Below are 23538 nucleotides of genomic sequence, written 5' to 3' on the forward strand. Positions count from 1 at the left end.
TCTAGTATAGCACCGATCTATTGCATTGCACTGTTGTACAACATAAATATTATTGTCCTGGTGATTCATAACTAATTTTCGCATATGAAGATTTGAATCAATGAAGCTAAACAATTTTTTCGGGGGACTTCTGCTACACAACAACGTTACAAAAGGGTAACACACTACCAAGGCAAGTCTCAGAGCAAAATAGACTCTTGGCACATGAAATACAAAATCTGCAAGTTCAATCACTTTCCTTTCCTTTGCTATAGTATTTAAATTGGCTTCCGAGATTGCTCGCCGAGGTTGATTTAAACCTTGGGACTTCCAAGTTGAAGGTTTTCGGCTTACCGACTCGGACCGAATCTATCTTCAAGGTTTCAAGTTCGGATGAATGTATCTCTAGGCCCAATGCACGGTCGGCATAGTAGCGGGTCCAACTAGTCTTCAAGTTCCAACGCTGTTTTCTTTTTTTCCCGCATTCTTCATTCGTCCTCCACTCGAGCTGAGAACTTCGCATTGCTATTCTTCGCCTTTGCCGCTACTGTCTGCGAAGTATTCTCACCGTCGTCGGCGCCATTAACACTCGTGGCCTGTTGAGATAAGCGAATAGCATCCATGATCGCTTCATTTTCCAGGCCCATCGCTAAATGGACAGCCGTTCTCTTTTTCTTGTTGAGGACATTCAAGTCAGCGCCTCTCCAAACCAAGTGGGTTACAACATCCTCGTGTTGTTGAGAAACTCCCAGGTGTAGAGGCGTCTGGCCGTTACGATCCTGGACGTTGATTTGTGCACCGCAATCCAAAAGCATCTCAACAATGTGGGCGTTTCCTATGGACGCTGCACAGTGCAGTGCGGTCCGTTTCTCTTGATCTGTAGCGTGGACGAGATCAGTTGACCTCCTGATCAACAACTCTGCAACTCTCATTTCTTCTTCCTCGACGGCCCAATGCAGAGCTGTACGCCCGTTTCCATCCCCTTGTCTCGGATTTGCTCCTTTCTCAAGCAACAGCCTCACGACCGAGTCGCTTCCTCTAGACGCAGCGACGTGCAGCGACGTCAGGCCTAGCTTTGTCTGCGCGTTGATGTTTGCCCCTTTCTCAAGCAAGAGCCACACAGCCGAGTGGCTTCCACTGAATGCGGCAAAGTGTAGCGGCGTCCGGCCTGATTTTGTCTCCGCGTTGACTTTCGCTCGATTCTCCAAGAGAAGCCATAATATCTGGAGGGAAATATTGCCGCTGCGACATCTTTCTGCTACAGAGTGAAGCGCGGTCACCCCCTCCCTATCCGGCTTGTTGATGTCTGCGTGAGCCTGAATCAACAGCCATGCGGTCATTGTCCGATCATACTTGACTGCCAATCGTAGAGGCGTCAAGCCATCCGCATCAGTGGCATTCACATCAACTCGCATCTCAACTAGGAGTTTAATGATATCTTCCCGGCCCTCTTGTGCCGCCCACCTGAGCAATGTCCACTGGTCACCGCTGGAGGTCTCGATCGATGCCTCGTGCCGGATCAATAGCTTGACTATTATCTTGTGACCCTGGTGTGCTGCCCAGCGTAACGCTGTCCATCCATCCTTATCCCGTGCATCCACTTCAGCCCCAGCACGCAGCAGCATCTCGACTATTTTCAATTGACCATGCGCGGCTGCCCACCTCAGGGGCGTCCATCCTTGAGAGTCTTGGAGGTTGAGATTAACTGACCTTACCAATAGTAAAGTCTTGACTAAAGCATCGTCCGCGCCGTCTTTGCCCATGATTGCCATATGTAACGCCGTTTTTTTGTCAACATTCACTGCGTTCAAATCCGCACCCTGCTCAATCAGGAACTTGAAGAAATCCCGCTGGCGATGAATTACGGCCCAGTGCAAAGGTGTTTCTTTGCGATTAGTCTTTGGGTTGATCTCAATGTTCTTGTGCCTTTTCATCGCTTTTTGAACCGAACCAATCAACCCGAAATAGGCAGCGATATGCAAGCCTGAGGCGCTTCTCTCCTGTTGAGATGGAGAATTCTCCATAGCTCGCAGCACCCTGTTCAATCTCTGTTTATCGGAGAGAAATTCCCAGGCTAGCTTGTGGACGCTCCCCTTGACTCCATGCAATATATGAATGCCCCAGTACTCGGCCGCGTACTTGAAGAACGGATACTCATCGCAATCGTAGCCCAACTCATCCTGTGAATTGATTGCTCCACTGAATTGTCTAGGTTGTATCTTGGTGAGACAACGCAGACAAGCCTCGGCGATTTCCGAGTGGGCGTTCTGAAAAGTCTCTGCGCTGTTATGTCTAAGGAACTCATCTGCAGTATCGTGCGCCAGGCGGACCGTTTTGCCGTTGTCAATAACAACAATACCAGCACAAGCTGAGGTTAGAGCCGTTTCAGTGCCAACAGTGAAATCGGCATTGGGCAAGGGCTGATCCCCAGGTTGAAATTCAGCAAAGGCATCCTGGATGGCGATTGCATGTGTCAGTTCGTCAATTGTCAGTGCTCTTTCGGCAAAGACCAGCCATTTAAGCGTATTAATGGCTAAATTGCGGTAGCCAGGCTGCTGCATTCTGATCCTGTCTAATGCGGTCCGATACACCTCATCTGGCGTCCTGGAGAGCTCAGCTAAGCCACGTATGAATCCATCCAGATTATGAGTATTCCCAAGGAATTGTATATGGAGATCAACCAGTAGAAACCTGAGAATGAATGTCAGCAAGACTCCATTATAGTGACAATTTGCCGAAAGAAAACTTGCATGCCCTGAGACTTCTCCACTATGACTTCCAGAGCATTCTTCAAAAATGAAGGATTTTTCTTCTGCCCGGATTCGACCACCCCTTTCAGATGTGCATGGCTCTCGACAAATTGGCGCAGATATTCTTTCATCTCATTAGGATCGGCGATAACCTCTATCGCAAGATTCGCGTTTATTAATTTGGAAAAGTTCAGACTCGGTCTCGACGTGAAGAGCATATGAACCCTTCCTTGTAGCGCTCGGAAAGCTCCCAAAAAGCTGTTTAGAGTGTTATTTTTGGCATCGTCAATACATTCGTCCAATGCATCAATGACTATGAAGACTTTGGAGAATTTTTTAATTTGAGACTTCAGCATCTCCATGTACTCGTCTGGACTCGGGTAGGTGTGTCTGATGTTCCAAGCCTCGTATATCTCTTGGATCTCCGCTGAGACAATATCGCGACCAAATAGGAGCTGCACTAGCAAACTGGACAGAAGATTTGTCAGGGTCTGGGCCTGCTGTTTCCTGTAGTCAAAGTAAATGTAAATGCAGGCTACATCTCGTTGGTCCGAGTAAAGAGTCTGGAGATGGTTGATGATAATCGATCTGCGGGTCTAAACGTTAATACTTGCAAACTAAAGTTATTGCATATGAATATTCTTTCTCGTACGCAAGCACAGTTTTTCCGATTTTCGCTGATACTATTAGTTTTCGCAAAAATCGGAAAATTGGGTAGTATCTTCTTACGGATGCCATAATACCACATCTTCCTAATCCCTCCATCGCTCCAATCGTCTCGCCAATCGATGAAATTTCGTGAATTAAGCAATCTTTGTCCCGCACCGAGTGTTTTTCTGGAAATTTGAAACATCTTATGCTGTATCTCATCGAATGCCAGCGGTTGCGAAATTTGTCGAAGCCAACGTAGAATCATTGCTTTGATATTACCATCTTTTATATGTAAATGATTTACACAATAGTATATAGGCTTCGTGGGGCAAACTAACCACCATTCGGATTGCATTGGTTGGAATAGTATACTAATACAACTGAGTATCAGTCCATTTTTGCAAATACACCTTCAAGTTCAGCCCTTATTTAATATATTCATGAAATCCATACCAAAACTCATGTTGCCGGCAGAATGGAACTTATGTCCCATTGTATTTTCCTGATGTCCACCTGTGGAAACGAACCCTCTTGCGTTGTCCGAGTTGGTCTGCGTAACGTTCACCTCCTTCGTCTCGAAATCCGAGTCTGGTAGGGACGGCTCCACAGCTGAGAGTTCATTGATGGCGTTCTCCAGCTTCGTGGCCAGCCCCTGATTGTTCACCTTAAATAGCTGGTGAATTGCCAAGCATCTCAAGTTGTCTAGCAATTCCTGCATGAGCGTCTCAACTTTGTGCGATTTCCCCAGATAGACCACCGTTTTACGATAGAGATTGACAAGGGCAGACCACTCGTTTGCATCCTTTTGCTGCTCCATCGCCTTGTCGAGTTTATCGAATATATCCTTTAATTCTATGGCCCTCTCTTGACAGGCAGTGATGACAGGCTCGATTGCCTTCTTGACCGACTCATCGGATGTGGTTTGGAGTTGGCCACGAGCAAGGTCCAAGGTCTCCTTCACGAGAGGAAGATTCTGACCCACTTCTTTAAAGGCCTTTGGGAGACCTCTAAGATGCTGGATAGTGTTATAAGTTGAGGATATGGACCCGATTATGGCAATAGTAGCTGCAGTAATGCTGAGGGGGTCCATATTTGCCAACAGAAATTCAGACTTTGCAAGGGAATATAGAAAACAGCTGCAGATCTGAGTTGCCGAATGCGATTTATCCCACCACTTGAGCTTTGCCGGGGAGAATGGGATGATTTGGGCAAATTTGACCCAGATATGTTTGGGGATGGGAGGGTTTTATTGAGAAACAAGGGCGGCTAGTGTATCATGCCAGTACATCTCTGCTCTTATTTGCTCGCTAGAGTTGATACGGCAGACGGCCCACAACGAGCTTGTTGGTCGAAGTAGTAATTGCAAGTCTTTTTAAAGTTTTTTGCCTTATCACTGCAGCATTTCAATGGTCCAGGAGACTGAAGTTCGAATCGTTGATGCATGTCGGGGGCTGAGACTCTCCGCATGCACAGGTGTATTGACTAGTATTAACCAGTAACTACTTAGTACTTGAGTCAACGGGATATGCAATTTAATAACTTCATATTATTATCGGCAAGGAACCGGCACATGCAGATGATGCATAATAAGAATACAAAAGCTGGAATAAAAAAAAGTTTGCATTCCTTTTCAGATCTTTCACATGCAATCCTTACCGGCGTCTTTCTCTGTCGTCTTTTCTACCCCCATTTCATCCTACCTTTTCGTGTACTTCGCTTGCTTTTTGGTTTCAAGTTCCATCGTTATTCATAATCATTCATCTACATATGGTATCCAGGAAAACTGAAGAACGTGGCCTCCGTCAAGTGGCCACTATACGCCTGTCTCCGCTGCAAGTTGCTACTACAATAGTACCATCACATCCAATCCGGAGATAAAGCACCTGGCACGCAGCATAGTGGCAGGAGTATGCAGCGAAGATGGCACGGAGTAGCCAGTCAACGTAAGCCACGTCCTTTCCTAGGTGCCATATATGCTGTCAGCCTCGCTTCGCGCCCATCTCCGCTTCTGAGTGCATGAGATCAATTTAATACTACTATACTATCTTGAGCATACCGTTATCTTCAGTCTGAAGCCTCCTGTGTACTGACCATCACGTCCGCATGTTTTCGTACATTACCCTATGTTTCGCTTTCTGACCCCGCTTCAACTTCCATTTGTCTTCGAAAGCCGCCTTAGCCTGAATTACTGTTCGTAAACTCCTATTCAGTTTACCACGGTCATCGAGTGCTGCTGAGAAAAATTTGTCTTGGACGGTTAGTTCCTACATTTCCCGGCTCTTTATGACTTGCTTCATGCTTTCCTCTTCATCTTAAGTTCTACAACACGCTTGCATCTCCGTGGATGGATAATCCATGCTCTTTCGCCCCGCTTCTCCTACGATGCCCCACTCCATACCAGTCAACCTTCAGACTTAATATGCACCCCCACGTGTTTGTGATCTCATTGGTTTGGCTTGGCGGAGGCGCAGTATACAACTGCTGGGGGTAGCCTTCATGACTCACAGCTGAGGCTCAACTCTGTCTCATGACATCTTGCATGGATGTTCAAGCTGAGCCTCTTCTGCCCCCGTATTTATGTGGGGCACATGACAAAACAACTCAAAGGTCAAGTTGCCATCCCCCCCCCCAATGTCCCCATCATTCTGCACTCCCTCAACGCCGGTGTGTTACAATATTGAGCATCAGTCGTCCGGAGTGATAAACGACAACAAGTTCAGTGTCCCGGGCAAGCAGCATCAACAAAAAGGTTTAATATCTCCTATAGATCCAAGTGGACGATGTCTCGGGAGGGCCAGCGTGGGCAGCCTGCTCGCACAAGACGCGTTCAGAACGAGGAAGATGCCCAGAAATTCACTGCGGAGGAACCAAATGAAGATGAGAATTGGAGCGACGACGCAAATTGCGGTGACATGCAGTCCAAATCAGGCAATGGGCACACGAAACCAAAGCATGGCACAGTTCCTAACTCTCATCGGCATCGCCGACACAAGCCTGTTTTGCCCCCGAATTTGAGCGACTCTCGGAAAGGAACATACTATGCTAGCTCGGACTCTCCCAGTAGTTTTGGACAGGCTGGTGGTCAACTTGCGCATGGTCGTCCAATTTATTCTGACCGCGAGCCCTTCGTCCCATTCTCTCAACCGGCGCTCTCACCGAATACATATCTCCAAAATCCACATTCCCACTTTCAACATCCAATGAGTCATCCCAATGCCCCTCCGACCTACCCGTATCCGATGGGCCCGGGCCCTTATCCTCACCCCGTGAACATGGAGCCCCCGACCCTTTTCCGAGATCCTGGACATCAGTACTTTGGAAACTATCCCTACCCTGAGCCTCAACTTCTTCCACCGTTCGGAGGCATGCCTATGGTGGGACAACCACCTCAAATGGCTACGCGTTCCGCCACAGAATACGAATATGAGCAAGAGGAAACCAGAAGGAAATTGGAGGATATTAGGATAAGTCAAAAACACGAGAAGGATCAGCAGAGAGCTTTGAAAAAGCAGAATAGAGCAGCGGCTCAAAAGGAGGCAAAGAAACAGGCGCAAGAGGTAGAGCGCCTGGTTAGAGAGGAAGTTAACAAAGTATGGCAGCGAGAAAGGAAATTGATGGACTTGGAAACGCAATCAGAACCGGCCAGGGCACGAGCAGGCTATGACATGAGAGGTGCATCGGCATATGCACGACATGAACATGATGATATGCGATACCATAACGGAAAGGTGGGAGAATCGGATCCGCTGCAAGAGGAAATTGCTCGCCTGGTTGAAGGAAGGAAGCAATACTGGTCGCAGAGGGGACACTCGAGGGGCAGTCTGGATGCACAAACCAGGACCAGACTCGAGGTCAGACCGAGAACTGCCTTTGACCCCACTAACGGCCCAGACTTCAGAGACCAGGTAGAAGATGTTGTGATAGATATTCTGCGACGTCTAAGGTCGAACGAGGATGAGGCTGACTGGCTACCCTTTTTGTCATCTCCATACCGGACAATGTCTGATGGCTATCCTGCAAGCGAGGGTCAGCAAAGTCTACGGGGTTGGCAAGCTGGCACATACGGGAGCAAACCTATCGATGCTATCAGTGCTATGTATTCTTCGCCTCGAAACTTTTCCCATACACGCAGGGGCAACTTGAACGACCAGAGTCCACCTTTTGAGAACCGCCGGTCACGAAATCAAGCGCAAGATGACCCAGCCTCCTGGCGGAGGCCAACCCAAATTCCACACAATTACCGAGTGCCCCGTGAGGACGCGAGGTTCTCCAGCCCTCCAAGGGACCTTGAAGCTCACCATAATGTCGCTCGAGAAATAGTCAACCGGGGATCTCCTACCAATGCAGTGCAAAATGGTTCAACTAGGGAAAGACGGAATGCTGGCTTTCCCAGAGGACACGTAACAGCTGGCCGGAAAATGGAGAATTCAGGCATGCCTGGGGGTCCCCGAGATACTGAAATACAGATACCATATGATGAAGGTTTCTCGGATGAGTTGGACGACACAGAATCAATTCCTGACCGCCAGCCGGCTCCTTACGCATTCGGCCCCAATCGTCCGGGTCTGGAAGATGACTTTCCACCACCTTCGGCACCTGAACCCCCACGAAGGAGGTGAGACATGATTAATAACAACTAATTCAAACATTTTTATTGAAATATGGACGGGTATAAAAGAATGACCCTACCAAAGAAGAATACTCGCGGTGGCTCAATCTGCCCAGACCGATCGAATATTCAACAATGAGCTTTTTCCAAGGTTAAAGCCGACAATTAAGTGAATTGAGTAGCTGCCGTTGGTATACAAAAATACGGAAAAAATTGTGTTAGCAATGCCCTCGCTCATTTCACCTGTATATTCTTTGCTCAGGAGGAGTAAATCAACATGGTACTGACTTCCCTAGAAGACGAGAGTGTGACACACGGAGCATCGGGCTACCGATGTCTTCTTACCATTGATGAAACTTAGGCAGCGTACCATGATCTACCATTTGTTCCAAGTCTTTGTTTGCTATCCGTAGAACAAAAAATGACCTGAAATTTGAGAAATTAGAAATCGCGTGCGATTGGAATTTTGACCGAACTTCATAGTAATTGTCCTCGGGTTCCCTTGAAATTATTTTTCGGGCTCTGGCGATTAGGTAAATCTTCATGCCGAGTTAAGGAATTATCATAATACCCTCGCAACAAACTAAAGAATAATAGCGACATGTGGTTACTGCTATGTACTTCAAATAATTCAGCTCGCTCAATGAGGTGAGTTGCATATAAAAGTCTCTCTGTACTGTTCTGTAGATTCTAAGGTTAGACCGGATCTCCGAAACCTTAATAAATGGAGAACATGACTACGCGGAAGCAAATCTTATAGGTACTATACACAAGGTCAAAAAAATCGGATGTCCAAGTTACATGCTGAGTACAACTATGGAGGTTGAGTCTTCAAGAGACTAATCACTAAGAGCCAGGTCAAAGCTCTTGATCTCGACTGAACCTCCAAGCGAATCGGTCGCGAAGTTAAAAATGCCAAATCGATAACCCATAAAAAACTCCCAGGTTGTGTTCAGGGAGAAGGTAGTTCCAAAATCAGTGAAAGTCGCACCATCAGTAGAATAGCTAAATTGTGCGGTCGCGGCGCCTCCTGGTCGAATATCGGCCGAGGCTCGTAAGAACACCGATGTCTCGGAGATGTCTTTCGAGGTCTCTAATGCACCGATTGAGTTTGTGGTCCAATCAGAATTCATGGTGATGTCTTTCCAGACAGAAATCTGTGCACTTTCGCCTGTTTTGATGATACCGATCCAGCCGGATACATCGCGGAACATCGCCAGTCCTGCCCGGTCCCCAGACTTCATATTTGAGAAATCGATCTCAATGGTGCCGTCGCTTGCGGGACCAAGTACACGATGAGTAAGGGTATTTCGCGCTTGGTAGAGACTATCCGTAACAGTTGCAGTCCGCAGTGTCAATCCGTCATCAACATCAAAGGCAGTTTCATCGGGGTTATGATTCCATTCCCATTGGTGTCCCAAGGTGGTTCCAGAAAACTCATCTGTACCTGTTGGTGAGGAGAGTACATTTTTATCGAGAGGCACTTCCACAGTAGATGGCCAAGAATTGACATCTGACAATACTGGAAAGTTGTCGTCATCAAAAGTAATAGACGCAAGTACCGGGATTCTACCGCCGGGATAGGCATCGCAAAATGCCATGTAATACCAATTTCCCTGAGGATCGTCGACTATTCCGCCCTGGTGAGGAGCCCCACCATTCGAGACTGGACATGAAGGGGCGTTTGCAACAACATTCCCACCAGTGTAGCCTTCGGTAGGAGACGAGGATTTGATGACATACTCGATAGCTGCACCTGGTTGCACACCGAGAATATAGTAGAAGCCGTTGATGTAATAGAATCGGGAGCCCTCCACATATTTGTCGTAACTGAATACCTGACTGTTTGAAACTTGGCTGGTCAAGTCAGATGACAGTGTGGCAACTTGGATGTTGGTGGACCCATAGGCAACCTGCGGTGTATCATTTTCATCAAATAACAATCCGCAGTCATAATAGCAGGTCCCCTCAAAAACGGCATGTTGAGTCCAAGGACCAGTAGGACTACTGGCAGTGTATACATATGTGTTTGCAAACTCAATACAGCCAATCCAATACCACTGTCCGTTACTCGGGCGATATTTGAGGCTGCTTGCCCAGATCCCTTTCACATATGCAGTGTTTCCATCCGTCATGTTATAGCCTGAGCCAAAGTCAAGACTTGGGACAGAGTGACCGATATATTCCCAATTCTGCAAGTCTGTGGATTTCAGAATTGGAGCACCAGGCGAATATGCCATAGTGCTAGCACTGTAGTAGAAGGTATCATCGACGCGAATGATTTCGATATCGGCAAGGTCCTCCCAGATGACTGGCTGAGAAACGGTTGAGGATGCTCTCTTGCTTTCACTTGACCGTTCGCGAGCATCATGAGGGATGAAAGATCCTAATGCGACAACGATCAATTCAGCGTAGGTAAGAAGCATGAGCCAGAGAGTCAGCCGAGACATCATTGTAACTCTTCGATGACCGACTAAAATCAGAATAAAGATGTAACTGGATGATGTCTTTATTCCTTCATTCTTTCAGCAGAGAAGTAAGGGATTTAAATAGAAGACCTGAAACTAGTTTTTGTCTTCAACCCGTCTTCTACTTTGGCAAAAAGAATTGGCACAGATCCATCTGAGGGAAAGATCGACGACTTCAGTGGAAAAGCCTATACGAAACATCTAGGACGGCTAAATGCGAAGAATCCAGGTTGAAATAACAGACTTGGCTGATTTTTATTTCAATCATATGATCGCGATGATCTTTTGACTTTTGGTAAACGGGACAAATTCAGGCACAAGAGAAGACTCGTTACTCCCCCGAGGGAAATTTTCCGATGAAGCTTGGTACACGTAGATCCGGTAGAGGTATACCTTATAGATCGATGACTTTCCTTGTCGGCTAAATTGTCTCCAACAAGGCTGATCCTGCATTGTGAACCTCCGGCGGGGCCGACGCGGCTCGCTTGCAATATGGTGAAACGGTTCGGAGAGAATTGGGCCGATTTGCGGGGTTATCGCGACGTCTATTCTCAGCCCGACATGGCCTGGGCGGCTGAAAACCCGTTTATGTCTAATTCTATGTCTTTGATGATTGGTCGAGGATTTAGTAGTACTATCTCCTAGTTGAGACTTCCACATGGCAATCGTTGAAGTATTCATTACTCGGATTCCGCTAAATTTGCGGAGACTCCTGATTCGTGCTAAAGGGTTATATGGAATTTGACATCTTTGGTTGAAACCTGAAAGTTAGTGGGCTAGAGAGGGTCCATCCAAGTCAAAAGCGGGTCCATATAAATTTAACCCCTTTCGCAGTAGATTGTGCTACCAAGGTTTGCATAAGACGCAACAATACGCAACAATATTCCATACTATGCCAGCCAGTGGGCGGTTACTTGAAATCCACCTGGGCAGCTTCACCAATTTGAAACCGCCAAGCAACAGCCATGGGAATCCCGAGTAAAATATTCGACAAACCATATTTGCCGAAGACTTTTGATCCATCCGTCATCGGGCGGCCTTCCGATTGCTTATATGAGATTATTAGTGAAAGCTATATAAGATTCCAATATCCGCAACTACATCTTCTTTTATCTGCTTCAACTCATCCTGTTCGTTAAAGTTTTTTTCTGCCCTGGTGGTGATTATACATTTCGTTTGTTTTGCGACTCTTACACTACGCTCTTTTTAAATTCTCGCTCACTATGAAGAATTTTGCACTTCTTGTTGGGGCAGCCCTGGCGGCCATTCCCCATGTCTCCGCTCACTATTACTTCCCTCATTTTATCGCCGATGGCAACTTCACGGGATATTACGAGTACGTCCGCGAGGATACCCAAGGCTATATGCCTTTCAAGGGTGGTTACTCGAAAGACGATTTCCGCTGCAACACTGGTTCTATGGACTATGCAAGCAAGACTGGTGTGTACAAAGTCAAGGCTGGTGAAACGATCGGCTTTGGTACCGACTTCAACGCCCTCATTCAACACCCAGGCCCTCTCCAAGTTTACATGTCCAAGGCCCCTGGAGACGTGCGCGAGTACGACGGATCTGGAGATTGGTTCAAGATCTACGAGCTTGGTCCGGAAAGCTTCTCTAGTGATGGAGTCACTTGGGGGGTGACAGGTGTCGGAAACTTTACCTTCCAACTACCCAACGAAATCCCGGCCGGTCAATACCTTGTGAGAATCGAACATATTGGTGTTCATGGCGCTGGAGAGTGGGGAGGTGCCGAAATTTTCTTCAACTGCGCTCAAATTGAGGTCGAAAGTGACAGCACAGCCACGCCGTATCCATTGGTCAAAATCCCTGGAGTCTACGATGGGTATGAGCCTGGTATTCTGTTCTACATGTATCGTGATTATATCGTCAACTACACCATGCCTGGCCCGCTTCCCTATCCCGATGCAGCATTGGCAAACGTCACTGCGTCGGGAATAAGTGTTGCTCCAACTACTGCCTGGTCAGCGCCAGCTGTGACACACTACGCCTCGTCTTCCTCTATTGTGCAGTCAAGCCGTGCTGCCTCCAGTTCAAAGACAGTCGATCCTGTTTCAGCTGCCTCTAGTACGCCTTTTGTCCGTGAAGCAAGCACTGCCTCACCTACTTCTACATCTTCGCAGGCGACCGTGGCGTCTGGAAACACTGCCGTTACCAGTCCAGCTTCGAATCTAGATTCAGCCGAGGCTGCATCTGGCGACGACTCGGTTTCTACACCTACTCCAGCTATTTCTGCTGCTACCGAGAGCACTTGTGCACTTACCAAGACCGTGACAGTTCACACCACTGTTACTGTGCCTGCTTCTACTATCGAGCCCACCTGTGTTGCGGGCACTTTGACCACAACCACAACCACCACAACCACCATTTTCGCGACGGCCACTGATCAAGCCTGAGATGTCAAGTGCTAATATCGCCTGAGACTCAGCTCTATCACTTGAGTCTCCGTTCGGATTCTACTCGCGAATCTCTTGTATAACACCATTTTACATTCTTGACAGTCTAGTCTTAGGCAGTCCTTTTCAATTGAACCACTTCCGGCCTGACTATTTTGGCATCTCGGAGGCCATTTGCGATATTTCGCAGTCACTGGAAATTTAGACTTTACCATAGTTACAACTTATTTACGTAAGAGACTTATATGTTGGAATGGAAGAATAAATCCTGGCGGCATGAAACAATGCTTACCAAAGTAGTCATTCTTGAAAGACATCTCGCCCATCAAACTTTCCTCGTGGAACTTCCGTCGTAATAATCTGATTTGGAAACCTAATAATTCCCACAAAAACGTCAATTTAATCCATGTATCTTTTCGATTAGCTATTTGCCCATTCGTCGGCGAATCTTGCAAGGCCACCCAGATGGAACAGCTAGGAACTGGCTCTTGAACACCCATTCTTTAGTAGGGTCAATTAGCTCAATATCGTAGTCCCGAATCAATGTTGTCAGAAGTTTTAAGAGTTCGAATTGCGCAAGGTTTCGTCCAGGGCATTGGTTGTATCCTGCCCCCCACTGAAAGTATTGTCAGTGCTTGTATCAGAGCAATAACATACGATACTCACGTGGATCAAGAATGAGTCGAGCCTTGTGGTGTCTTTCTGCAACCAGCGATCAGGTTTGAAGCTATCGCAATCTTCACCGAATATTTCGGGATTTCGATGGAAGACCCAGGTATTAATGCTGAGAACGATCTAGAATTTGTGTTAGTCCTCTCTTTCAGGATATTTTGGTGCCGATATATTCAAGACAAACGGGTGGGTTGTAGTATGGGTATCGCGTACTCCTTCTGGGAAATATCTACCACCGATGGTCATCCCGCCCGCTGGTACAACTCGAGGAAGACCACCAACAACCGCCGAATGGTACCTATATGTCTCTTTGAGCTATTTAAAATGTTAGCCAATTTACTTTCCGACATCATTTTCAATTGCTTTTGTTTTTTCTAGATCTTACTGCTGATATTTTTGAAACAGCAGCTTGGAGGGAACTTACGCAAGCTTGAAGAAACGGCAACTTCTGGGCTTCATTGTACTGAACCATGGGAGAAAGTTCCCCTCGTTCCTGTGCCGTATCTATTTCCTCTCTTACCCGCTGAAGATACTCCGAGTGACGTAGAAGATAATAGATCAGCGCCTGGGCAGTGGCCCCGACAGTATCAGCACCAGCACCAATGTTACCAACAGCCGCAGCGAGGAGTTCATTTTCTGCCATGCGATCCGGATACTTAGCACGAACATCCAACCAGCGCTGCATCATGTCATTCCTTGTTTCGGTATTTTTCTTCCTTGCATCAATGGCTGCAAGACAAGTATCAAAAATGTGAGATGAGGGTTGAATCCCGATTCTGCTAAGCAGTGGGTTGCCTAATGTCAAGTTGTGGAACCAGACATAATGGCCCATGGCCGCAATGTATAAGGCCAAAGCCTTGGTATTTGCGACGGCATTTCTGACATCTGTGCCAGTCTCGACGAAACCAAAGGACTTGGAAAAGGTCACTTCGCCCAAAACGTCAAAAGCGAAGAAACTAAACCATTTGTCGAATTCCACTGCTTCGCCGGAATTGCAAAACCCATCCAGGTGTTCTTCGAGCTTTTGCAAGACCGCATCGACGTGCGACTCGAACATTATGATGTTAGATAGGGCAAAGCCAGCAGCGATGTTGCGATATTTTTCGATGTGGCGGCGAGGGTTCAGCTCAGACATCTGGTTGACGTAGTTATAGTCCGGTAAGCTGAATATTGAATACCATGAGCCCTTCAAAGAGAAATTTTAGTAGCTATTTGTGATGTTCCCGATCTAGGAACATACCTTGGTAATATTTGCGTGGAGAAGCTGCTTGACAGCGTCGGGGTGAGAGACGCTGACTTCATTTTCTCCAATCCGAATAAAATACCCTGACACTTGAATTAGAGAGGAAGCCCCCACTGACCCTAGATAATGCAGATTGGACTTAACATACCGTGCTTCTTATGGAGAGAAATGAGTTCTTCCTCAATGTGGCCCTTCCAAAGATGGTAAACCTGCCACGATGCCGAGAACGAAGCTAAAATGGGGCCGGGAATATCTGCGATCGGCGTCCAATATCTACGCACAATTATACGCACAACAACGAAACAAAGAAGGATTATGGCTCCAAAGCCGCGCAAATCCAACATGGCCGCCTCTGCGATCACAGCGACGAGGCCCATGATGATCGCAGAATAGTATGGAGTACGCACGCACAGCAAAGGGATAAATTGGTTGGTTCCTTAAGGAGAGGTGGAGCGGGTTGAATCGAGATGGCCTTTGTGAAAACGTAACAAATTCTCTTTCTCACCTGCCATTTAATAGCTTTGACATAAGCCTTTCGCACAAGTTTTGTGCATCTTCTCCTGCCGTCTTGCACCGAGCTAAGCTCAGGCAAGTGAATTAGCGTCGAACGGACCGGTTCCATGTGGGGGCCACTGTTTAATGGCTCCAAGATGGACATATCATAGACTTCGTATTATCAGCCGCGAATCAGGTCTTACTATATGCGGTTAGAAGAGTGAACCCATAGGGCTAAAGGACCGGCCTTGATTCGACAAATTTGTTTCGATGTAGTGAACTTACGAGTTCCGAGATCGGCAGGGGCTGTTTGCCCCATTTGGATGGGCACTACTAAGCTGCATCTTCGATTGGATGAAATACTCCGTGTTCGCTGTCCAGTATGGACTAATTGTTCGATCAAATACTCGCTGAGTGCAATGTTCCTCACAAAATATACGCTGAATATGCTCGTTGAAAACACGGAGACGGCCCTTCGGACTGTGCAGCGCTTGGAAATACCAGAAGCTTCCTTTGTCCCAGCATTTCCTGATGATGTCGGCTTGGGCGGGGGTGGAGCCACTCCGGAGTTTGTGTTCCTGTTCCTCAAATGCATTTATGAATTCACTCATGGCTTCTTGAACCTTTTCGAGATGCTGGCCGTGCTCAATATCATCAATAGATCGACCAGTCAACAATTAGGGTGGTGTTTGGAGCTCAATTGGCAAAGTGCAAGCCCATTCCAGGTCAATAAAGGACGTAATGTGCCAATGTTTATCGACAAAAATGTTACTTGGATGGAGGTCTGTGAGTGAAAGCGTGAATGGGCCGTCACGATATTGGCGAGAAGTAAAGTAGGGCAAGAAAGCCTTCATCATAATCAGAGCGGCCAGCTGCTCCTGTCCATTGTTGATATCATGGATAGCATTGGGCTGATGGTGTATTCGATTATCGTGACAATTTAAAAGATCCAGAATGTAGGGCTCAACGCATTGGTATGTCAAGCTACTAGGTATTGTGGGTATTCCTTCATTCTCTCAAGTTTGCAGTCGCAATGTGAGGGGGAGATTCGTTTATTTGATCAGACCATCATCATCCAAGCTCAAAGATCCAATGCATGGAAATTTCACTCGACTCAATGTAATCATGATCTTCGCGATATCACTGAAGAGGGTATGTCTCCGTGCCTTATCCGTTAAAAGATATTCTGCCCAGGTATCTGAGAGCATTCGCCCCTTTTTTACGAAGCTAATGATCATGTATCCGTCCTTGATGACATTGTTGCTCCCTATACCAACATACGGACAGGGGTTTGGGTAACCGAGCCAGGACCGTATAGTTCGTTTGAAGCGCCAGCCCCATCTTGTGAATGAATCCACGCAAATATCCATAGTAAACTAGGAGCAAAGTTAGTTGTAGCACTTCGAAAGCGCGTAGGTAGCCCTGAACAATAGTAGGAATACCTACAGCTTTTCCATTGGGAAAGGCGAACCCGTAGAGAGAAGGGATTGGTACATCTGGACAGTTCTCACACATCCAAATATAAGTGGCGACTTCACAGCGCTGCTTTTCGTTAGTAATTCCAGGGAAGGTGCCTTCGCCAATTTTGAAAGGCATCGGGACGCGAAAAAGGACACGTTCCTCTGATTGTGATTGCCGACCTATATAGCCCGGAATGCAAACATTGTAACTTCCGAATAGCCAGTCAGCCTCATCGGCAACCTGGCGATCTAGCACACAAAGATGGAACGAAACCAGAGATTCAATGTCGAATCTGTGCGTAAGGAGATCATAACAAAAGTCTTTCAGTCTCTGAGGGTAGTCAAGCGATGCAAGAGGTTGTCGTCGTCGGTCAGGGCATCGTCCAAGGTTATGGTGTTTCCCATGAGTAAAGAAAGGCCAGCCGTGTTGAGAAGAGATCATTAATCCATTGCCTATTTGGTGTGAAGGGCACAAACCATCCAAGTCTTCGAGCATGGGATAGGAGGACCGTTGATATGGTCCTCAGAAATGGAGGATCCGATGCCGGTGAAATGTTGATCCAGTGCATATCACATGATCCTGCATTGCAACAAACATTGCGAGGGGTCTATAATTGAATTCTTCAATTTTACGGCAAATAATGCGAACTAGAATTGAGTGTCGTTGAGTGCATTAATTACTCAGTCCAGGGCGGATAAGATCATCTCAAAGGTGAATCAGCTGACACTTCAACAAGCATATCAATTAAGACACTCGTCACAATGCATAATATACAGAGTCCATCGCAAGTAGTTTAACCCATTTCAACCATTACTGCTTAGCTGGCAGGTCCTGGCCTCGCATCCAATCCGCAAACTCCTGTCGCTTGGCCTGTGAAATAGTTAGCGCATGTTCGACACAAATACAGGACACACCGGAGCACAGCCACAGTGCCACTGCGAGAACTGGCTCGCGGTAGGTCCAATTCTGGAAACAAAAGGTTGTTCGTACCCGGATATCCCAGAAGCCATATCTTTCTTCAAGGCCGAGGTAGGGGTTTCGGGCACCGCCATCCCGTTCAATCTGGCCAGCCCAATCACGCCAGCTGATTGGCTTCAACTTCTCTGCTCCCAGAACCAGTCCGATAGAGACGATGACGACTGCAACCAAGGTCTCGACGATGATATCGTGGGGGAGGGCAAGGCGCGTGTTGTTAAAGAGGATGGTATGCTCGTGGGCGGAGTAGCCTCTGTCAAACGAGTAGCCAAATTAGCCAGGGTGTTCCGAAATATCCTCATGGTGATTTGACGTACGCGTGTGTGAGCAGGATTAGACCGAACAAGGTCACGAGCTTGGAGAGGAAGCTCATTGTGATGTGGATATGGGGGAGGTGGAGGTGGAATGGAGGAATTGATAGGAGCTCCAACTGCTAACTGCCAATTGTGAAGGTGAGCTCGGAACTGCCACGGAAGGCGGAGGGAGTTCCGCTGACCGCGCCGCACACCGCCGTGTGGCCAACCCCTCAGTAGAACCGGCAGAAAAAAGCGATAGCGGGGGGCTTAAGATTGACTCAATTCACCGTCGCACGAAACATCTTCCCTCTCCTCAATCCTACTCAATCGCTAAAAATGGCTGACAAAACGACCTTGGATGCCAATGCGCAGTCGCGCTTTGACCTGATCAATGAGAACCTCGCCGAAATCATGAACCCCGAGATCATCAAGGGTATTCTTGCAGAGGGTAAAAACCCTCGCGTTTAGTATGTCTTGTCTCCCCCTCTCCCCTTCTTCTTGATGATACGGTTTCTAACAACACTTTATAGCTGGGGCACTGGTACGTTTAACTACTTAATCGCAAACAGAACCCTCGAACTCACTGCTTGATCTGTTCTCTAGCCTGTACCGGTCGGTAAGATTGAGCCCGAAATACCCTCTCATATATCCTTCGTCTTCCTTCTCCTTCTAACCCTCGCTAGTCCCCATACTGGATACCTTGTTCCTGCAATTAAGATCGCCCAGCTCCTCGCTGCTGACTGCCAGGTGGTCGTCCTCCTCGCCGATATTCACGCGTTCCTGGATAACCTGAAGGCCCCTATCGAACTCGTCAACGCCCGAGCTGAATACTACCGGAAGGTTATCACTGCCCTGCTTCAGGCTGTTGGGGTCAAGACCGACAAGCTTGAGTTCGTACTCGGCTCTAGCTACCAGAAATCGCCCGAATATATCATGGACGTCTACAAGCTCTCCTCGGTCACAAGCGAGCACGACGCAAAGAAGGCTGGCGCGGAAATCGTTAAACAAAGCTCCAACGCTCCGTTATCCGGACTCCTTTACTCGATCCTACAAGTCCTTGATGAAGAAGTGAGTACCCGTTGTTAGTTCTCTCGCACGCGCAAGCTGATCACATCACAAGTACCTCAACTGCGACGTCGAATTAGGAGGTATGTTATGTTGCAAATATCAAATGTCTCCAACTCTAGCCTAACCTGACATGAATAAAAAGGCCTGGACCAGAGGAAGTTGTTCGCGGCAGCTGTTGACTGGCTTCCTAAGATCGGCTACCGAAAACGCGCGTCTGTGTTCTCCCTGGCCTGTTGATTTATAGGAAATAATACTAATGTCTGATAGACACGCCCTTACTCCCATGGTACCTGGTCTCCAAGGAGGAAAGATGAGTTCATCTGAAGAAGGCAAGCGAATTTGATATTGCGATCATTTGTAACGACTGTACTAATAATCATTTTCCAGCGAGCAAAATTGACCTCCTCGACAACCTTGACGTTGTCTCCAAGAAGATTCGCAAGGCCGAGGCTGCTCCCAAAATTGTGGAAGATAACGGTCTTATCTCCATGGTTGAATTCACTTTCCTCCCAGTCTCCAGCCTTAAGGGCAAGAAGGAATTCCGCTGCCCACGCAAGGATGAGGAGGACCTGGTTTACAGTGATATCGAATCCCTGAAGACCGACTACGCAAACGATATCGTATGTGATATTCAGCTTCTACACTAGAATTCCGAAAGCTTGCTAATGCTGTCTCAGTTGACCCCACAAATCCTTAAGGCAGGTGTCACCGCCGCGCTGACCGAGCTGATGGGCCCCATCCAGGCCGCCTTCGAAGCCGACAAGGAATGGCAAGAGATCAACCTACGGGCCTACCCTCCCCCTGAGAAGAAGCAGAAGAAGATCAAGGATAGAGGTTCTCGTCACCCCGGTGCGAAGAAGCCGGAAGAGGCTGCCAATGAGCAGGACTTGCCCGAGCGCCCGAAGGCTTGAACGACGAGCTGTTGGAAAGTTTAGCCGAAATCCTTATATGTTGATAAGCATGCGATGCGAACTGGCACATCTAGGATCTATTAGAAGTAGCATTGGAATTAAGTGTCAAAATAACCAAGAGACTCAATCCTAGAACCTGAAGCTTTGGGGAGATCTATTTATACACACAATTAGCAGTAACTAACTAATGTACGGCAACACCCGAGGGTCGATCAACAAACACAAAGTTTGATAGACCCACTTGTGGATACAGCAAGCGACAATCCCACGGGGTGCCTCGTGTAGTTTAAGGATATGCCCAAGTGACCTCTGATCTGGCATTGTCCGATAAGGTACTGGTAACTAGTACCGGCCACCTTGGCGTAATTTGCTAGGATACTCCGTGGGATGGTGGAATACCTAGGTACATAACTTTGCACCTAGGTAACTTGTGCCGCTCTCGGATAACTACCAAGCTACCCCAAGACTTTGGATTTTAATTAGTTTATCTAGTGATGGTCTGTACTTACCGTTCAAAGATAATTGGTTGTCTAGTAATCAGCCGGAAATCTAGCCATGTGTCAATTAAAATGGGCCGATCATGAATCATGTTGGAGGTGGTGCGCTCATTGACTGCCCACACGTCATTGACTGAACCGCGAGTTCCCGATCCAACCACGCGCAGACAATACATCAGCCCATGTCCTCAATTTACCGGATTCTTCCTTCGTACTTTGTTCATTTTTTCATTTAAATCCTCTTCCCCTCTTTAATCAATCCCTTCTCGACTACCAATTCACTCCACGCTTCATTAACATCCGCACCACACCACACCACATCACACCATATCACACCACATCATACATTGTTGCTGACAATTTCAAAGCCCACAATCTGCACCACCCAGACTAATCGAATTGGCTTCCAACATGGCTTCACCGGCGAAGAGCATATCCGCCTATGGGGAGGCTCGTTCAACCGTGCAAGGAAAACCTCTGGATGCCGAGGAGGTCCGCAAGATGACCGCATACTTCCGCGCCAGTCTGTACCTCTGTCTCGGCATGCTTTATCTCCGCGAAAACCCTCTTCTCAAGGAGCCCCTCAAGGTGGAGCATCTCAAGGCACGACTCTTGGGTCATTGGGGTTCCGACGCGGGTCAATCCTTCACCTGGTTACACATGAACCGCCTGATCAAGAAGTACGACCTTGACGTACTCTTCGTTTCCGGTCCTGGTCACGGTGCTCCCGGAATTATCTCCCACTCATATCTTGAAGGTGTCTACACTGAGGTCTATCCCGACAAGAGCGAAGATGAGGATGGCATGAAGAAGTTTTTCAAGCAGTTCTCTTTCCCCGGTGGAATTGGAAGTCATGCTACCCCCGAAACCCCCGGCAGTCTTCACGAAGGTGGTGAGCTGGGTTACTCCATCTCCCACGCCTTTGGTACGGTTTTTGACAACCCAAATCTTATTACCTTGACCATGGTCGGTGATGGCGAATCCGAAACCGGTCCTCTCGCGACGAGCTGGCATAGCACCAAGTTCTTGAACCCAATCGTCGACGGCGCCGTTCTACCAGTCCTCCACCTCAATGGCTACAAGATCAATAACCCGACAGTCCTTGCTCGAATCAGTCACGAAGAATTGACGGCCCTGATGGCTGGATACGGCTGGAAACCATACTTTGTTGAGGGAAGTGATCTAGATACCATGCATCAAGCCATGGCTGCGACCCTCGAGAAGTGTGTACAGGAGATTCGGGAATACCAACAGCAAGCACGTTCGTCGAAGAAGGCATTCCGTCCTCGCTGGCCGATGATTGTTCTCCGCACTCCTAAGGGATGGACTGCCCCGCGAGACGTCGACGGCAAATTCCTGGAAGGCTTCTGGCGGGCACATCAGATTCCCATCACCGATGTCGCGACCAACCCGGGTCATCTTAAGGTATTGGAGAACTGGATGAAGGGCTACCAGCCTGAGGCTCTCTTTGACCAGAATGGTTCATTGATTCCCGAGCTTAAAGAGCTTGCTCCTACCGGCAATGCCAGAATGAGTGCCAACCCTGTTGGCAATGGTGGTATTCTGCGCAAGCCGCTAATCCTGAACGACTTCCGAGAATATGCCCTCAGGGATATCGTTCCTGGGAAGACTATCAAGGGCGGCATGGCAAACATGGCCAAGTTCCTGCGTGACGTTGTGGGCAAGAATAAGAACTTCCGTCTTTTCGGGCCTGATGAGACCGAGTCTAATAAACTTGCCGAGGTCTACAAGGAAGGCAAGAAGGTTTGGATGGGCGATTATTTTGACGAAGACAAAGACGGCGGAAATCTCGCGCCTGATGGTCGGGTCATGGAGATTCTCAGTGAACATACTTGCGAAGGTTGGCTTGAGGGGTACATCCTGTCTGGACGTCACGGATTGCTGAATAGCTACGAGCCATTCGTCCATGTCATTGACTCAATGGTCAACCAGCACTGCAAGTGGATCGAGAAGTGCCTGGAAGTCGAATGGAGGGCTAAGGTTGCCTCTCTCAACATCCTGATCACGGCCACAGTCTGGAGACAAGACCACAACGGGTTCACCCACCAAGACCCCGGCTTCCTCGATGTAGTCGCCAACAAGAGCCCAGAGGTCGTCCGGATCTACCTCCCACCCGACGGTAACACTCTTCTATCCGTCATGGACCACTGCCTCCGCAGCGTCAACTACGTCAACGTTGTCGTAGCCGACAAGCAAGATCACATCCAATTCCTCAGCATGGATGAAGCAATTGCGCACTGCACAAAGGGTCTCGGAATCTGGGACTGGGCCAGTAACGACCAAGGTGCCGAACCAGACATCGTAGTCGCGTCCTGCGGCGACGTCTCGACTCACGAAGCACTGGCCGCAACAGCGCTCCTGCGCGAAAACCTCCCCGATCTAAAGGTCCGCTTCGTAAACGTCGTCGACCTCTTCAGACTCATTTCCGGAATCCACCACCCGCACGGTATGCCCGATAGACAATGGAAGGCTATCTTTACGGATAACAAGCCCATCATTTTCAACTTCCACTCTTACCCCTGGCTCATCCACCGCTTGACCTATAAGCGACCGGGACAGCAGAACCTGCATGTGCGGGGTTACAGGGAGAAGGGCAACATCGATACCCCATTCGAATTGGCTATGCGCAATGGCACGGATCGGTATAGTCTTGCGATTGATGCGATTGATCTTATTCCGGAACTGGTCAATAAGGCTTCGAGTGTGAGGGAGAAGCTTGTTAATGCGAGGTTGGCAGGTAAGGCGCAGGCTTTTGAGAATGGTATTGATCCCGAGCATATTCGGAATTGGGTTTGGCCTTTTGCTAGGAAGTAGGTCCCAGTATGTGGGCTCGGATTGAGGGAGCGAATATGGATGTAATCAGTTGAGCTGTAATGCAGTATACGAATAGCATGATAATTTGACTAAATTTTTATTGTTTCATGAAAGAAGCGCACAACGATGAAAATAGTGGTGTTTGAGAGAGATGAGTAGAGATATGGAGCAATAGAAGGCGATATGTGAGGCCTGGGGTATTCAATGCCTCAAC

The 23538-nt window shown here is 47.9% G+C and overlaps 10 protein-coding genes across 10 annotated transcripts; 4 read left to right on the forward strand and 6 right to left on the reverse strand.

The window, feature by feature from the left end:
• Positions 1–467: 467 nt before the first annotated feature.
• Positions 468–2540, reverse strand: N7533_009835 (ankyrin repeat domain-containing protein; the record flags this gene model as incomplete). The annotated part of the gene is made up of 1 exon (XM_057106485.1): positions 468–2540. The coding sequence occupies one exon, from the start codon at positions 2538–2540 to the stop codon at positions 468–470; it is 2073 nt and encodes a 690-aa protein (XP_056957934.1).
• Positions 2541–3798: 1258 nt separating this feature from the next.
• N7533_009836 (uncharacterized protein) lies at positions 3799–4470 on the reverse strand (the record flags this gene model as incomplete). The annotated part of the gene is made up of 1 exon (XM_057106486.1): positions 3799–4470. One exon carries the CDS (start codon positions 4468–4470, stop codon positions 3799–3801), a length of 672 nt encoding a protein of 223 aa, XP_056957935.1.
• A 1690-nt stretch (positions 4471–6160) lies between these two features.
• N7533_009837 (uncharacterized protein) lies at positions 6161–7999 on the forward strand (the record flags this gene model as incomplete). The annotated part of the gene is made up of 1 exon (XM_057106487.1): positions 6161–7999. The coding sequence occupies one exon, from the start codon at positions 6161–6163 to the stop codon at positions 7997–7999; it is 1839 nt and encodes a 612-aa protein (XP_056957936.1).
• Positions 8000–8828: 829 nt separating this feature from the next.
• Positions 8829–10442, reverse strand: N7533_009838 (putative xylosidase/glycosyl hydrolase; the record flags this gene model as incomplete). The annotated part of the gene is made up of 1 exon (XM_057106488.1): positions 8829–10442. One exon carries the CDS (start codon positions 10440–10442, stop codon positions 8829–8831), a length of 1614 nt encoding a protein of 537 aa, XP_056957937.1.
• A 1238-nt stretch (positions 10443–11680) lies between these two features.
• Positions 11681–12871, forward strand: N7533_009839 (lytic polysaccharide monooxygenase auxiliary activity family 9 protein; the record flags this gene model as incomplete). Its single annotated transcript, XM_057106489.1, has 1 exon — positions 11681–12871. One exon carries the CDS (start codon positions 11681–11683, stop codon positions 12869–12871), a length of 1191 nt encoding a protein of 396 aa, XP_056957938.1.
• Positions 12872–13295: 424 nt separating this feature from the next.
• N7533_009840 (cytochrome P450) lies at positions 13296–15163 on the reverse strand (the record flags this gene model as incomplete). The annotated part of the gene is made up of 6 exons (XM_057106490.1): positions 13296–13487; positions 13538–13666; positions 13757–13858; positions 13968–14729; positions 14784–14869; positions 14935–15163. The coding sequence occupies 6 exons, from the start codon at positions 15161–15163 to the stop codon at positions 13296–13298; spliced, it is 1500 nt and encodes a 499-aa protein (XP_056957939.1).
• Positions 15164–15958: 795 nt separating this feature from the next.
• On the reverse strand, positions 15959–17237 carry N7533_009841 (uncharacterized protein; the record flags this gene model as incomplete). The annotated part of the gene is given in 3 exon segments (XM_057106491.1): positions 15959–16296; positions 16348–16548; positions 16559–17237. The coding sequence occupies 3 exon segments, from the start codon at positions 17235–17237 to the stop codon at positions 15959–15961; spliced, it is 1218 nt and encodes a 405-aa protein (XP_056957940.1).
• Positions 17238–17552: 315 nt separating this feature from the next.
• Positions 17553–18090, reverse strand: N7533_009842 (membrane magnesium transporter family protein; the record flags this gene model as incomplete). Its single annotated transcript, XM_057106492.1, has 3 exons — positions 17553–17612; positions 17733–17970; positions 18035–18090. 3 exons carry the CDS (start codon positions 18088–18090, stop codon positions 17553–17555), a joined length of 354 nt encoding a protein of 117 aa, XP_056957941.1.
• A 259-nt stretch (positions 18091–18349) lies between these two features.
• N7533_009843 (tyrosine--tRNA ligase TYS1) lies at positions 18350–19992 on the forward strand (the record flags this gene model as incomplete). Its single annotated transcript, XM_057106493.1, has 8 exons — positions 18350–18480; positions 18544–18554; positions 18617–18629; positions 18697–19081; positions 19134–19161; positions 19224–19313; positions 19469–19701; positions 19759–19992. The coding sequence occupies 8 exons, from the start codon at positions 18350–18352 to the stop codon at positions 19990–19992; spliced, it is 1125 nt and encodes a 374-aa protein (XP_056957942.1).
• Positions 19993–20900: 908 nt separating this feature from the next.
• N7533_009844 (phosphoketolase family protein) lies at positions 20901–23324 on the forward strand (the record flags this gene model as incomplete). Its single annotated transcript, XM_057106494.1, has 1 exon — positions 20901–23324. The coding sequence occupies one exon, from the start codon at positions 20901–20903 to the stop codon at positions 23322–23324; it is 2424 nt and encodes an 807-aa protein (XP_056957943.1).
• Between the last annotated feature and the right edge of the window lie 214 nt (positions 23325–23538).

This window comes from Penicillium manginii (assembly GCF_028828005.1).
Source record: "Penicillium manginii strain IBT 31320 chromosome Unknown utg000006l:1.0-4164085.0:1.0-4166146.0, whole genome shotgun sequence".
Taxonomy (NCBI): Eukaryota; Fungi; Ascomycota; class Eurotiomycetes; order Eurotiales; family Aspergillaceae; genus Penicillium; species Penicillium manginii.